General features: G+C 38.2%; 1 protein-coding gene across 1 annotated transcript in view; it reads left to right on the forward strand.

The window, feature by feature from the left end:
- SAMHD1 (SAM and HD domain containing deoxynucleoside triphosphate triphosphohydrolase 1) overlaps nucleotides 1-15,596 on the forward strand; it is a 61,053-nt gene that overhangs the window by 24,998 nt on the left and 20,459 nt on the right. Inside the window, exons 7-10 of the mRNA XM_058562747.1 lie at nucleotides 11,470-11,625; nucleotides 12,936-13,036; nucleotides 13,211-13,319; nucleotides 14,353-14,444. Coding sequence (XP_058418730.1) covers nucleotides 11,470-11,625; nucleotides 12,936-13,036; nucleotides 13,211-13,319; nucleotides 14,353-14,444 — 458 coding nt within the window. The remainder of the gene's footprint in view (nucleotides 1-11,469; nucleotides 11,626-12,935; nucleotides 13,037-13,210; nucleotides 13,320-14,352; nucleotides 14,445-15,596) is intronic.

The following is a 15,596-nucleotide window of genomic DNA, read 5'->3' on the forward strand; positions in this document are numbered from 1 at the left end:
ATAAACTTGGCCCAATTATTTATGTAAGTACAGCAAGAATAGCAATTGATCATATAGGCTCTTTACTGGAACTTTTTATAAAGAATCTCTGGTTGAACTTTAAAGGCCTCTCAAGGCCAGGAAAACCAAGCCGGGACTTGTCATCAGACTCTGCCTGCCATACCTATAGATTTGGGTGAATTCCTTCTTGAGGTCCCCAAAATATCCTGAGGTTCTTTACACCTGCCAGGGAAGTGACCTTATTTACTCACCTGGTAAGGTTGCTGGGAACCCTGTAAGAGCAATGTAGCAGGCCAATATTTCCAAGTGGCTTTATTTGTTTTATAAAGTCAATCTTTGTCCCTTAGCTTTCTTGTCATATCTGAGTCTGCGTGTTTTTTTCAAATATGATGTTCCAGTCAAAGCCTTGGTAATAACCAATATTTCCAATTGTGTCCTCTTATAAGGAGAACAGATTCTTACTGAACTTGTGCAAATAACTATATTGCCATGAAGATAACAATACTCACTAAGAGTTTCCAACTTCTGGAGGGATCAGGGAGGGAGAAAAAGGTAAATCCTTCAATTCTGGTTACAAAAGTATAATTTACCAAACTGCTGTAAGTCATAGTTAGCTTAAGAGAAAAGAGAAAAAGTTTTCCCTAAATCTGGAAAAACAGAACATTAAAAAAAATCATATTTCAAATGAAAAGTAATAAAAATTATAATCATCCTCATCAGTTCAAAGTCCCGTGTAATCAACTCTTGATCTTAAGCTTCTGTTAACAGTTTCAGGAAGTCATCAGTTTCTCCATCAGAGTTCTGTAATTTTTTTACCTAGCTCAGTTTTATGATCTGAAAGTTTGTCGGAAACCTGTATTCTAGAGCAAGTGTCAGAGTCCTTTCCATGAATCCCTCTGAAAATGAAACATATTTGCAAAACCATCAGAATAAAACAATAAGTGTTTGTAAATTACAAAAGACTTGAAAATGGCAATTGACAAAGAAATTTGGTTATTTTTGTGACATATAACACTTTAAGATAATAACTAGAATTATGACTGACAACCAGGACAGATCAGAATTTTAGGAATCTTACATAATTTTTTAAACGCTTATATCAATAACATTTACCTACACAATATCATAGGTCCGTATGAAACAATGCTTACTTATCCATCTAACCATGGTGACAATTAAAAGATTTTCAGGCAAATGCAGAAAATTAAATAGCTATAAGGAAAACGTTAGGGGCTGGCACAGTGGCGTGGTGGTTAAGCTCACACTTTTTGCTTTGGCGGCCCGGGGTTTTCGGGTTCGGATCCTGGCTGCAGACCTACGCACTGCTCATGAAGCCATGCTCTGGCAGGCATCCCACATATAAAGTAGAGGAAGATGGGCATGGATGTTAGCCCAGGGCCAATCTTCCTCAGCAAAAAGAGGAGGATTGGCAACAGATGTTGACTCAGGGCTACTCTTCCTCACCAAAAAAAAAAAAGAAAGAAAGAAAGGAAAACCTTAGTGCCTATGATTAAAGACCTGATAAAAACAATACGGGAAATTTATTTTGATAAAAATCCCTACCCTTGTGGTAGACTACTCAAAGGAAAAAAAACCTTTCATAATCGCTTTATCGAAAACCGACTAAAAGTTAAGAAAATTATCCTTTTAAGAGAGGGAAAAACCAGGCTGCTCCTGTGGCATAGTGGTTACATTTGGCATGCTTTGCTTCAGCAGCCCGAGTTCGCAGGTTCAGATCCTGGGCGTGGACCTACACCACTCATCAGCCATGCTGTGGCGGTGACCCACATATAAAGTAGAGGAAGATTGGCATAGATGTTAGCTTAGGGCTAATCTTCCTCAAACAAAAAAAAAAAAAAAGGAAGATTGGCAATGGATGTTAGCTCAGATCGAATCTTCCTCAGCAAGAAAAAGAGAGAGAGGGAGAAAACCAAATTCTGATTTTGTAGCAGCTTACTTTTGACATTAAAACTCATTTACTTAATTAGATTTACTTCAGTCTTAGCCAACTTGACCATGCATAACTCTTTTTGCAACAATTTTTCTTCCATAAGCCTTCTATAACCTTTTTAACAAACAAAAATATCTTTCTTATTCCTGCCTTACTGAAAACATACATTTTACTTTCCTTGAATACAAAGATGTTTTCCTTATTAATTTTTAGTCGCTTTAATCACATATATTAATTAGAATTTTTAACCCTTAGAAACCTTAATTTTTTAGTGAAAAGTAAAAAGTAAAAAAAAGTAAAAAGTAAAAAAAGTAAAAAAAAAAAGTAAAAAGTAAAAAAAAAACAATCTAACAATGCACCTAAAGGAACTGGAAAAAGAAGAACAAACCAAGCCCAAAATCAGTAGAAGAAGGGAAATAATAAAAATCAGAGCAGAAATAAATGAAATAGAGACCAAAAAAACAATAGAAAAAATTAATAAAACCAAGAGCTGGTTCTTTGAAAAGATCAACAAAATTGACAAACCTTTAGCTAGACTCACCAAGAAAAAAAGAGAGAAGGCACAAATAAGTAAAATCAGAAATGAAAGAGGAGAGGTTACAACAGATACCTCAGAAATACAAAAGATTATAAGAGAATACTATGAAAAGCTATATGTCAACCAATTCGACAATCTGGAAGAAATGGATAAATTCTTAGAATCATACAACCTTCCAAAACTGGATCAAGAAGAAGTAGAGAATTTGAATAGACCAATCACCAGTAAGGAGATCGAAACAGTAATCACAAACCTCCCCAAAAATAAAAGTCCAGGACCAGACGGCTTCCCTGGTGAATTCTACCAAACATTCAAAGAAGACTTAATACCTATCCTTCTCAAACTCTTCCAAAAAATTGAGGAGGGGGGGAAGCTCCCTAACTCATTCTATGAAGCTGACATTACCCTGATACCAAAACCAGACAAGGACAACACAAAAAAAAAGAAAATTACAGGCCAATATCACTGATGAACATCGATGCGAAAATCCTCAACAAAATACTAGCAATCGCATACAACAATACGTTAAAAAGATTATACACCATGATCAAGTGGGATTTATTCCAGGTATGCAGGGATGGTTTAACATTCGCAAATCAATCAACGTAATACACCACATTAATAAAATGAAGAACAAAAATCATATGATCATCTCAATAGATGCAGAGAAAGCATTTGACAAGATACAGCATCCATTTATGATAAAAACTCTGAATAAAATGGGTATAGAAGGAAAGTACCTCAACATAATAAAGACCATATATGAGAAACCCACAGCTAATATCATCCTCAATGGTGAAAAACTGAAAGCTATCCCTCTAAGAACAGGAACCAGACAAGGATGCCCACTGTCACCACTCATATTTAACATAGTATTGGAAGTCCTAGCCAGAGCAATCAGGCAAGAGAAAGAAATAAAAGGGATCCAAATTGGAAAGGAAGAAGTGAAACTGTCACTATTTGCAGATGACATGATTTTATATATAGAAAACCCTAAAGAATCCACCAGAAAACTTTTAGAAGTAATAAAGGAATATGGTAAAGTTGTAGGATACAAAATCAACATACAAAAATCAGTTGCATTTCTGTACACTAACAACGAAGTAGCAGAAAGAGAAATTAAGAATACCATCCCATTTACAATTGCAACAAAAAGAATAAAATACCTAGGAATAAACTTAACCAAAGAGGTGAAAGACCTGTACACCAAAAACTATAAAACATTTCTGAAAGAAATTGAAGAAGACACAAAGAAATGGAAAGATACTCCATGCTTTTGGATTGGAAGAATTAACATAGTTAAGATGTCCATACTTCCTAAAGCCATCTATAGATTCAATGCAATCCCTATCAAAGTTCCAACAAACTTTTCACAGAAATAGAACAAAGAATCCTAAAATTTATATGGAACAACAAAAGACCCCGAATAGCTAAAGGAATCCTGAGAAAAAAGAACAAAGCTGGAGGTATCACACTCCCTGATTTCAAAATATACTACAAAGCTATAGTAACCAAAACAGCATGGTACTGGCACAAAAACAGACACACAGATCAATGGAATAGAATCGAAAGCCCAGAAATAAACCCATACGTCTATGGACAGCTAATCTTTGACAAAAAAGCCAAGAACATACAATGGGGAAAAGAAAGTCTCTTCAACAAATGGTGTTGGGAAAACTGGATAGCCACATGCAAAAAAATGAAAGTAGACCCTTACCTTACACCATACACAAAAATTAACTCCAAATGGATTAAAGACTTGAATGTAAGACCTGAAACTATGAAACTTCTAGAAGAAAACAGAGGCAGTACGCTCTTCGACATCGGTCTTAGCAACATCTTTTCAAACACCACATCTGACCGGGCAAGAGAAACAATAGAAAAAATAAACAAATGGGACTACATCAAACTAAAAAGCTTCTGCACAGCAAAGGAAACCATCAACAAAACGAAAAGACAACCTAACAATTGGGAGAAGATATTTGCAAACCATACATCTGATAAGGGCTTAATCTCCAAAATATATAAAGAACTCATGCATCTCAACAACAAAAAAACTAACAACCCGGGCCGGCCCCGTGGCTTGGTGGTTAAGTGAGCGCGCTCCACTGCTGGCGACCCGGGTTCGGATCCTGGGCTCGCACCGATGCGCTGCTTCTCTGGCCATGCTGAGGCCGCGTCCCACATACAGCAACTAGAAGGATGTGCAGCTATGACACACAACTATCTACTGGGGTTTTGGGGGGAAAAAATAAATAAATAAAATCTTTAAAAAAAAAACTAACAACCCAATTAAAAAATGGGCAAAAGACCTGAACAGACATTTCTCCAAAGAAGATATACAGATGGCCAACAGACACATGAAAAGATGTTCAAAATCATTAACTATCAGGGAAATGCAAATCAAAACTACAATGAGATATCACCCCACGCCCGTCAGAATGGCTATAATTAACCAGACAGGAAACAACATGTGTTGGAGAGGATGTGGAGAGAAGGGAACTCTCATACACTGCTGGTGGGAGTGCAAACTGGTGCAGCCACTATGGAAAACAGTATGGAGATTCCTCAAAAAATCAAGGATAGAACTACCATATGATCCAGCTATTCCACTGTTGGGTATTTATCCAAAGAACTTGAAAACACCAATTTCCAAAGGTACATGCACCCCTGTGTTCATTGCAGCATTATTCACAATAGCCAAGACTTGGAAGCAACCTAAGTGCCCATCAAGGGACGAATGGATAAAGAAGCTGTGGTATATATACACAATGGAATACTACTCAGCCCTAAGAAACGATGAAATCCAGCCATTTGTGACAACATGGATGGACATTGAGGGTATAATGCAAAGTGAAATAAGTCAGAGAGAGAAGGTCAAATACTGTATGATTTCCTTCATTAAGTAGTAGATAATAACAACAATAAACAAACACATAGAGACAGAGATTGGATTGGTGGTTACCAGAGGGGAAGGGGGGAGGGAGGAGGGTGAAAGGGATAATTCGGTACATGTGTGTGGTGATGGGTTGTAATTAGTATTTTGGTGGTGAACATGATGTAATCTATGCAGAAATAGAAGTACAATGATGTACACCTGAAACTTTTACAATGTTATAAACCAATGTTACTGCAATAAACAAAAAATTAAAAAAAAAATGTAAGCTATTATGAACTGTCTTTTACATTAACATTTTGTGGCTTGGCAAATTTATAAATACTTTTTATAATTTCTGGAAACATGTTACTTTATAGTACAATCATTTAATAAAATACAAGACATGTTTACTAATAGACTGAAACATCTTTTGGTTTCTCTGTAATGAGAAGCCAAAAGTAGATAAACCTATATTTAGTAATTAACTTCTAATATATTATCTTATTTGGAAATGATCTAGATACTCAATGGATTTTTATCTTTTAAATTAACCTAGCAGGGGCCGGTCCCGTGGCTTAGCGGTTCAGTGCATGTGCTCCGCTACTGGCGGCCCAGGTTTGGATCCCGGGCACGCACAGATGCACTGCTTGTCCGGCCATGTTGAGGCCACGTCCCACATACAGCAACTAGAAGGATGTGCAACTGTGACATACAACTATCTACTGGGGCTTTGGGGAAAAAAGGAGGAGGATTGGCAATAGATGTTAGCTCAGAGCCGGTCTTCCTCAGCAAAAAGAGGAGGATTAGATGGATGTTAGCTCAGGGCTGATCTTCCTCACACACAAAAAAATAAAATAAAATAAATTAATTAATTAATTAACCTAGCAAAACATCAAAGTTTCAAGTTACCAAAGAGATTTTGGAAGTTATTTTAAACATGCATGCCATAAAATATAATTATTGCTAAAAGTTTATCTATAAACTTTTATCACACTTACATCTAAATCATTTTTTTTGCTCTCAACAATTATGTTTAGATTACCCATGAAAACTTCATGAGACATTAGACAAAATTAACTATCATTTTAAGTTATTATTTTGCTGACAAATCTGTAACAGGGATAATATGAGCTTATTTGACTAGTAAACCCAGGCTGCCTGTCTGCATCATATCCAATGCTAATAACTCTGAAGGCATGACTATTTCAATCAAACAAACAAACTTAAGCTTTTGTTTACCAAAGATTATTTCATATCGTGTTAACTTGAAAAACATTTGGGTTAGTTTCTATTACATTTAGAAACATTTTATGTAAGCACTTACTTTAAAGATTTTATTTATTTATTTTTTTCCTCCCCAAAGCCCCAGTAGATAGTTGTATGTCATAGTTGCACATCCTTCTAGTTGATGTATGTGGGAAGCGGCCTCAGCATGGCCGGAGAAGCGGTGCGTCGATGCGCACCCGGGATCCGAACCCGGGCCGCCAGCAGCTGAGCGCGCGCACTTAACTGCTAAGCCACGGGGCCGGCCCTGTAAGCACTTACTTTAAGGCAATTAAACAGAGCTCTTAATTTTGGCCATACCATCCAGGGGTAAAATATCACACATATATAACCTACATATAGACACACATACGCAAAGACTCCACAGCTATTGTTTTAAAGCTTTAGGACAATGTACCATACCTTTAAAAGTCTGCACAAAGCGTTTAATAAAGGTCCTCTTTCTAAGTGTACAGTTTAACCCTAGACCAATTTACCTTGAATCGGGGGAGCTTTTATTATCTTTTTTATTAGCACCTGATATTAGCCTCTAGTTTTTATCTCATATGGTGTGGGCTCAGGCAACCGTATTGACTTCCCTTTAGTATGTTTAATTAACGTTGTCTGAAGGGCAGATTTATGTGCTGTCTTATAATATCAATACTAGGGGAACGATTCCCCCAGTGAGACACAGTCTATCCCCACAATACAGTTTATAATACAATTGTGAAAGAGATGTAATCACTTAATTCCATCAGCTTTTATACCTCTAATCATAGCTTTCATTAGGACTTAATCAACAAGTCTCAGTCTAATAATATTGGTAGGGGAAGCATTTCCAGCCAGACGTAACGTCTGTTTTCTTTTTTTTTTTTTTGGTGAGAAAGAATGGCCCTGAGCTAACATCTGTTGCCAATTTTCCTCTTTTTGCTTGAGGAAGATTGTCCCTGAGCTAACACCTGTGACAGTCTTCCTCTATTTTGTGTGTGGGATGCTGCCACAGCATGGCTTCATGAGTGGTGTGTAGGTCCGCACCCAGGATCAGAACCCAAGAACCCCATGCTGCCGAAGCAGAGCTCTTGAACTTAACCACTGTGCCACCAGGCCGGCCCCAACATCCATTTTCAAACACACTCAGGCAAAGTTGATATAACTCTTTATATAAAAGTAGCTCAAACATTCCAACCTTTATAATCTTATCAACACTGATACTTTTACATTTTCTCAATTTAATTGTAGCCTGAGTCAGGGTCTTTAGGCTAGTCATTATTTTTTTTATTTCCTTTTTAATTTGTTTTTTCATAGGTACCAGTAAAACAATTATGATGAGAGCTCCCCCCAAATTTTTCCAATTTAGAAGTTTTTCAATTTAAATGATCCATCGTCTGGCCATTGATGAGTAGGATCTTAATAGCGACTCAAACCAATAAGCCTTTTATGACGTAACCATGGATGCAAGAGGCAGCCCTCACAAGATTCAGAAAATTTACTCCCAAAAATAGTCTAAGAATGCAAAGGCCTTCATTGCACAGGCAGAGTGAAGAAGCAATGAAGGTTGAAATGACAAAGGCCCCTAATGAAAGCAATTGGGACCCCTTATGACAAACTCCCCTCAGAGCTGACAAAGCCGGACAAAGAGAGTGCATCTCAGAACCCCAGTTTGTTCGACTGGCCACCAAGATGCACACCGGTACTTGCATCCTCCGGATGGCAAAGACCAGAATGGTCACAAAGCCAAGCTCTCAAGACATAGAACAAGACAAAAGAAAAAGCCTCATATGCACATTAACCCAAGGCTCTCTTGGAGCGAAACTAATACCTAGGAGGGAGATGCCGCAGGGTTGGGGAATGTGTGTGTTTTACAGAGTACCTCATTGCATGGAAATTTTCTTGAGGTTAGTGGGGGATTTTTTGTCATCTACCCCATTCCATGACCAACTTATCCTATGATGGGAGTCTTCTTGAGGTGACAAGTGCCCTAATGGCTCTTAACTGCTCTACCCATGCCCACCAAATTTGCGGCCTCCTTGGCTTCCAAGATGCGCTTAGCAATAGCTTTCACCTCATGTGCGTATTCCCAGACAACAGGCTTATAGAGATGCCTGCGTCTTGCCCTATATTTTTCCTTTTTATGACACAAGAGACAGAGACAAGGAAAAATAGTGACCATCTCTGGGAGGAGAAGGATCAATAAATCAATGAGTACTCGAACCAAATTTCCCAGTTGCTGAGTCCAAGAAGCTAGCTTCACCAGTATTTTCTCCTGCCAATCTAAATTTAGAAAAGGAAAAAAAACTTACCACTCTTGCTTCCATTGGACGCTGCAGGCAGAGATCTGGAAGACTGATCCTGTAAGAACTCTTACCTTCTGCTGGCTCTTCTCAGGGGTCCAGGATCTCTTAGCTGCAGTAGTCCAGGAGGACGCAGTGTTGCAGTGAAGTTTTGTCTCTTCATGGTCGCCAAACTGTAGGGGAGGAAAAACTATTTCTCTGCCCTCTAGGTCCTTCTGGCTGGTCTAAGAATTAAATTGACATGAGACAGAATAATAGGAGAAAATCAAACAAAGTTTAATAACATGTATACATGGGATAAACCCAGGAAAACTGAGTAACTCGCCAAAGTGGCCAGAGCCACCACATTAAATACCATTTTCAGCTAAAGACATAGGAGGACTTGGGGAGGAGGGGGGCGGTTTGGTACTTGAAAGAAGAGGACGGCAATTTACATGGAGATGGAAAAGCAAATGTTTGATACACGAATGTTTGCTGTGTCGTTTATAGACGATGTGACTGGAGAGAGAGCTTTGATAAAAATGGGCTTAGCAAGGATCCTCCTGTCTACACCTAGTTTATATTATACTATAGTTACTTTATGGTATCATCTCCTTCCTGGAACAGTCCTGTCTAAAATTCTTTTAGGGGGCCGGCCCGGTGATGTAGCAGTTAAGTGCGCGTGCTCCGCTGCGGCGGCCCAGGGTTTGGATCCCGGGCACCCACTGACGCACCACTTGTCAAGCCATGCTGCAGCGTCGTCCCATATAAAGTGGAGGAAGATGGGCACGGATGTTAGCCCAGGGCCAGTCTTCCTCAGCAAAAAGAGGAGGATTAGCACGGATGTTAGCTCAGGGCTGATCTTCCTCACAAAAATAAATAAAAGAGATAAATAAACTTCTTTTAGGTAGTTAAGGGGCAGGTCAAAGTTTCTTTCAGAGAGTTTTGTCCTTAAAAATAATCAAGCCATAGCGGTTAAGTGCACGCGCTCTGGTACTGGCGGCCAGGTTTGGATCCTGGGCGCGCACCGACGCACCGCTTCTCCGGCCATGCTGAGGCCGCATCCCACATACAGGAACTAGAAGGATGTGCAGCTATGAAATACAACTATCTACTGGGGCTTTGGGGGAAAAAAAAAGGATTGGCAATAGTTGTTAGCTCAGGGCCGGTCTTCCTCAGCAAAAAGAGGAGGATTAGCACAGATGTTAGCTCAGGGCTGATCTTTCTCACCAAAAAAAAAAAAAAAAAAAAATCAAGCCAAAGAGACACCTTTTGGAGTGGCCAATTCTGATCCCCCACACACATTGTGTCTTATTAGTGTATCACATGAGAGGCACATAAAATCTAAACCCTTACTGGTGAAATTAATTTTGATCACTTGATTAAAGCAATGTCTGCCAAATTTTTCTACTATAAACTTAACTATTTTTCCTGTTTATAATTCATATGTATCTTGATTCAATTTTATTTATTTATTTATTTGTTTGTTTGTTTATTTTTCCCCCAAAGCCCCAGTAGATAGTTGTATGTCATAGCTGCACATCCTTCTAGTTGCTATATGTGGGACGCGGCCTCAGCATGGCCGGAGAAGCGGTGTGTCGGTTTGCGCCTGGGATCCAAACCCGGCTGCCAGAAGCGGAGCGCGCGCACTTAACCGCTAAGCCACGGGGCGGGCCCTTGATTCAATTTTTAAAAAATAGTTATAGGACCATTCAGGTTTTTCTTTTCATCTTGTCAGTTTTTGGTAAGACCAATGATAGGGCAGATGTCTCCAGAGGGTCATTTGATCTTTACAATGATTATGAATCAGTGAGCAGAGATAAATGAGTAAAATGAGGTCTGTTTGAGATTCCCACCCAGATCGTGACTTCAGAACTCTTAACTTCTATTTTTACTGGCAAATTTGCATTTACCCTTTTTCCTCACTAGATGGAAGTGCTAACAGAACTTGTAACCTCGCATGTTTTAAGGCTGATGAAGCAATAGAACTCAATTTTATAGTGATATTCGTTAAAATGGAATTCTACCTGTATGACCTGGTAATATTCTGTACTATAGTGTACAGGACTTCTGTATTGTAAATGATTATATCAGTAAATGTATGAAATAAGATGCACATGGTTTGTAACAGGTTTATGGAATAGTAAAATACAGACAAATTGACAGGCTTTTTAAAAAATTTTTTTATTGAGGTAATACTGGTTTATAACATTATATAAATTTCAGGTGTATCATTATATTTTGAGTTCTGTGTAGACTACATTGTGTTCGCCACCACAAGTCTAGTTGCCGTCTGTCACCGTACAAATGTGCCCTCTTACCCCTTTCACCCTCCCCCTTTCCCCTCTGGTACCCACCAGTCTATTCTCTGTGTCTATGTGTTTGTTTGTTGTTGTTGTTGTTTGGCACGCTTTTAAAAATATCTGCAAGGCTGTAGTTGGAAACTAGATCGTTAACATGCAGTAGAACCTTATCTCTGAATTACCTGGAATCAAGAGTAATTTGGATGGTATAGGGTCCCTAATGGACTAGGGGCTGTAACAGACCATATTGTGCTGACTTTTCCTAGCATGAAGAGGGCTCAGTTAAGATGTTTGAGCACCTAGTTAATTCTAATGGACTCAGAGCTGTCATGGAACACTATGGTCTCATTCCTGAAGAAGATATTTGCTTTATCAAGGAACAAATTACAGGACCACTTGAAACACCCACCAAAGATTTTTTGGTAAGTTTGTTTACAACTTAATTTGAACTGACTGGTGCTTTTCATCTAGTCTTCTCTTGATTCCTTCAGAGCTGTTTGAAGAGGGACACTTGGCTGTTTTAGAGGGACTAAATGATAAAATATGTTATATATTTCTACTGTTTAATGCAGAAAATGAAAGGCTTATATATTTTTTCCAGCTTTTAACTGAATTCTTTACAAGTTACCTCCCAATTTAAAATACATACATAAATATTTTTAAATGAACTTGTATGCAGTATTTTATATAGAAGCCTAAAGTAATTCTGGAAAATGTAAATGTGTGTGTCTTATTTATCCATTAAAATTAACATTTGAAATATTTAGATATATGAAGCCCTAGAAAAAGTTGAATTAGCTCAGAGGAAAGTCTGTTTTGTATCCTTTTTGATCTTTTTGCTTTTTTTAATTAAAAAAGAAGTTGAGGGGCTGGCCCCGTGGCTTAGCGGTTAAGTGCGCGCGCTCCGCTGCTGGCGGCCCGGGTTCGGATCCCGGGCGCGCACCCGCGCACCGCCTGTCGGGCCATGCTGAGGAGGCGTCCCACATATAGCAACTAGAAGGATGTGCAGCTATGACATACAACTATCTACTGGGGCTTTGGGGAGAAAAAGGAGGAGGATTGGCAATAGATGTTAGCTCAGAGCCGGTCTTCCTCAGCAAAAAGAGGAGGATTGGCATGGATGTTAGCTCAGGAAAACCTCACCAAAAAAGAAAAAAAAAAGTTGAAAAATAATTTCCCCTTGAGGTTTTTAAGCTTTTTTCCTTGACTATATGCAAATCTACGTGTAAGGTGCAAGATAAAGAGGTAGATTTTGTAGCAAATAACCTATTTCTAAGAAATGGAGCTCCAAAAATTCTTTGAACAGCGCATGTCATTTATACCAGACGTGTAGCTACTTTGAAAGATAATACTATTTTCATGCACGAATTTAAGCATTAGTGTATATACAAGGAACATTCTTAGTAGTTCCTAATTAGATCTTATATTTAAAAAATAAAATTTTAAAGCAAGAAAGCTTGTTGGTTATGGGAAGTGTAATAGAGTTAGGATCCTTTCAATGGCACAAGAAGGTTTAGTGTTAACAGGATATCATATACCTTAGCATTTCTTTTTCCTTTTCTACTAATTTATGAATTAAGTGCAAGAAGGAAAGAGTAAAACCTTCTAATGTATCTCACATTCCATTCAAGTATCTGTTTATAATTTTCGGATTAATACAGTTGCCTTGCTTTGCTTGTAAATAGATTTGGTTCCTATCCTAAAGCCTTCATTGGGTTTTCTTGTCTTCCAGTGGCCATACAAAGGGCGTCCTAAAGAGAAAAGCTTCCTTTATGAGATAGTGGCCAATAAAAGAAATGGCATTGATGTGGACAAATGGGATTATTTTGCCAGGTATGCACTGAACACTACAGAAAAGTTGGTTAAAATCCTTGTGTACTTTAAATATATACGATTTTTATTTAAGTAAATAAACAAATAAAAATCCTTGTATAAATTTAGTGTTAATATTTAAGATACAGTTTCCTTGTTGACAAATTTCATCTCTCTGCTTTGGAATCCTTCTAGGGACTGTCATCATCTTGGAATCCAAAATAATTTTGATTATAAGCGCTTTGTTAAGTTTGCCCGTGTCTGTGAAGTAGATAATAGGAAGCATATTTGTACTAGAGAAAAGGTAAGCTATGTCAGAGGAACAACAAAGAAGGTGTAGTTCCTAGTTTGAAATCTAGAAGTGACCATTTAATCATTTGGAAAAATCAGTACCTCGTAAACTGTCAATCTCTTTACTTCATGCTTAGCATTTTTAAGTGTCTTAAGGCTCTTTTCACTTCTACTGCATTGTTAAATAATAATAAAATTGCAATAGACATTTATTGAGTGTTGTGCTAGGCACTGTTTAAAGTGCTTCAGCTGGATTAGTTCAATCCTCACAGCCCTATGAGATAGATACTGTTATTATCCCACTTAACAGATGAGCCAATTGAAGCACAGAGAAGATATACAATTAAAAAAGGGCAGAACTGGAATTTCAACCCAGAAAGTTTGGCTTGAGTCTCATCATTAATCACTATATTAGGGCCGGCCCCGTGGCTTAGCGGTTAAGTGCTCGAGCTCCACTGCTGGCGGCCCGGGTTCGGATGCTGGACGCGCACCGACGCACTGCTTCTCTGGCCACGCTGAGGCCGCGTCCCACATGCAGCAACTAGAAGGATGTGCAGCTATGCCATACAACTATCTACTGGGGCTTTGGGGGAAATAAATAAATAAATAAAATTATAAAAAACAAATCACTATATTAGTGTTTCGTAATAATTAAAATAGTAAAATCATTAGGTCCCTGCCAGATTATAGTCATGTAACTAGAGTGGTATAGTATTGTTCTATAGAAAGTCTTTCTTTTGAGAATGAAGACTATAAGAATAATACCTAATTTCTAGTTATTAGAAAGATCAAATCATATATTTAGGATGCCTGAAACAGGACCTGTGACAGAGTTAAAAACTCAATAGATTTTGGTTTACTAAGAACAGAAGTTGCAAACCAATAAATAGTTTTACTAATCTGCCTTGTCATTTTCTAGTAGGCTCAGGGATTTGAATGCATAGCCTTCTTGTCTGCCACCTTTTTCCTTGTCTTAGCTACTTGTCTACTAACAGGGGTAGCCTAAGCTGATCCTACATTAATGTATGTTTCATGTTTTCCTGCAGGAGGTTGGGAATCTGTATGATATGTTCCACACACGCAACTGTTTGCACCGTAGAGCTTATCAACACAAAGTTGGCAACATCATTGATACAATGTAAGAAATTCAATTGTTATTTCCCTATAAAATTTTCCATGATACTTTGCTAGAGTATCATATTTGGGTCAAGTTGAGATTTCTAGATAAATTCAAGTGAATTTTAAGTGAATAAATCTAAAATGGTTTCCTTAAACAAACAAAACAAAAACTAGTGTAAAGTAAACCTAACCTCATTGGAGGAGGAGGAGGAGAATGGATAAAAGGGAGAGATGAAGGGCAGAAGAGCTAGCTTAGGCTAGACAGGAAGAGGCAGTGCTGGAATGGCTTAGACCTCCACACAGGTAGTCACTTATATACCAGATATTAGTCATCAAGGTGACAGATGGGACGTGGCTAACTGACATTCTGAAATTAATGACAAAAATCAATTTTAAGGATTAAGCTAATGTCTGTCCTTACAATGTCAATTATTTATCAAAATTAGTAGCAAAATTGAGGCCGGCCTGGTGGAGTAGCGGTTAAGTTTGTGTGCTCCACTTCTGCGGCCTAGGGTTCCTGGGTTCGGATCCCAGGCGCGGACCTACACACTGCTCGTCAAGCCATGCTGTGGCGGTGCCCCATGTACAAAATAGAGGAAGATTGGCACAGATGTTAGCTCAGGGACAGCCTTCCTCAAGCAAAAAGAGGAGGATTAGCAACAGATGTTAGCTCCGGGCCAATCTTCCTCACCAAAAGAAACAAAGAAAATTAGTAGCAAATAGTAAAACTGACAGGAATTTCACTTCTTCTCCCTGATCCAGTCAGAACCATAGCAGAAAAGTACAACTAAGTCCCTATGTGACTCAAAGACCCCATGAGGAGTTCTCAAAAGTTGGATATGAGTTGAGTTAATTCCATGTCTCTAAAATAGCTTTAAATTGATTTATTTTAAGCCTTTCATGTTCATGTTTACATTTGTGTTGAAGAAATTTATCTTCTTTTCTATTTTTTTTTCCCATCTTTTGTCACGAGCAGACTAGTTAGAATACAGTCTCCTATTTGTGTGGTTGTTACTTTGATACGAAGTTTTTGTTGTTGTTTTCATTTGTCTTTAATTTGGAGAGATCTAGGTTCAAAGCCTGGTATTGCTTCTTCCTAACGTGGTTAAATGAAAATTACTTAATTTCTGCATCTGTAAAAGTGAGGCTGATTACACCTATCTTATTGTTG

The sequence above is a fragment of the Diceros bicornis genome, chromosome 19 (genome assembly GCF_020826845.1).
Source record: "Diceros bicornis minor isolate mBicDic1 chromosome 19, mDicBic1.mat.cur, whole genome shotgun sequence".
NCBI lineage: Eukaryota > Metazoa > Chordata > Mammalia > Perissodactyla > Rhinocerotidae > Diceros > Diceros bicornis.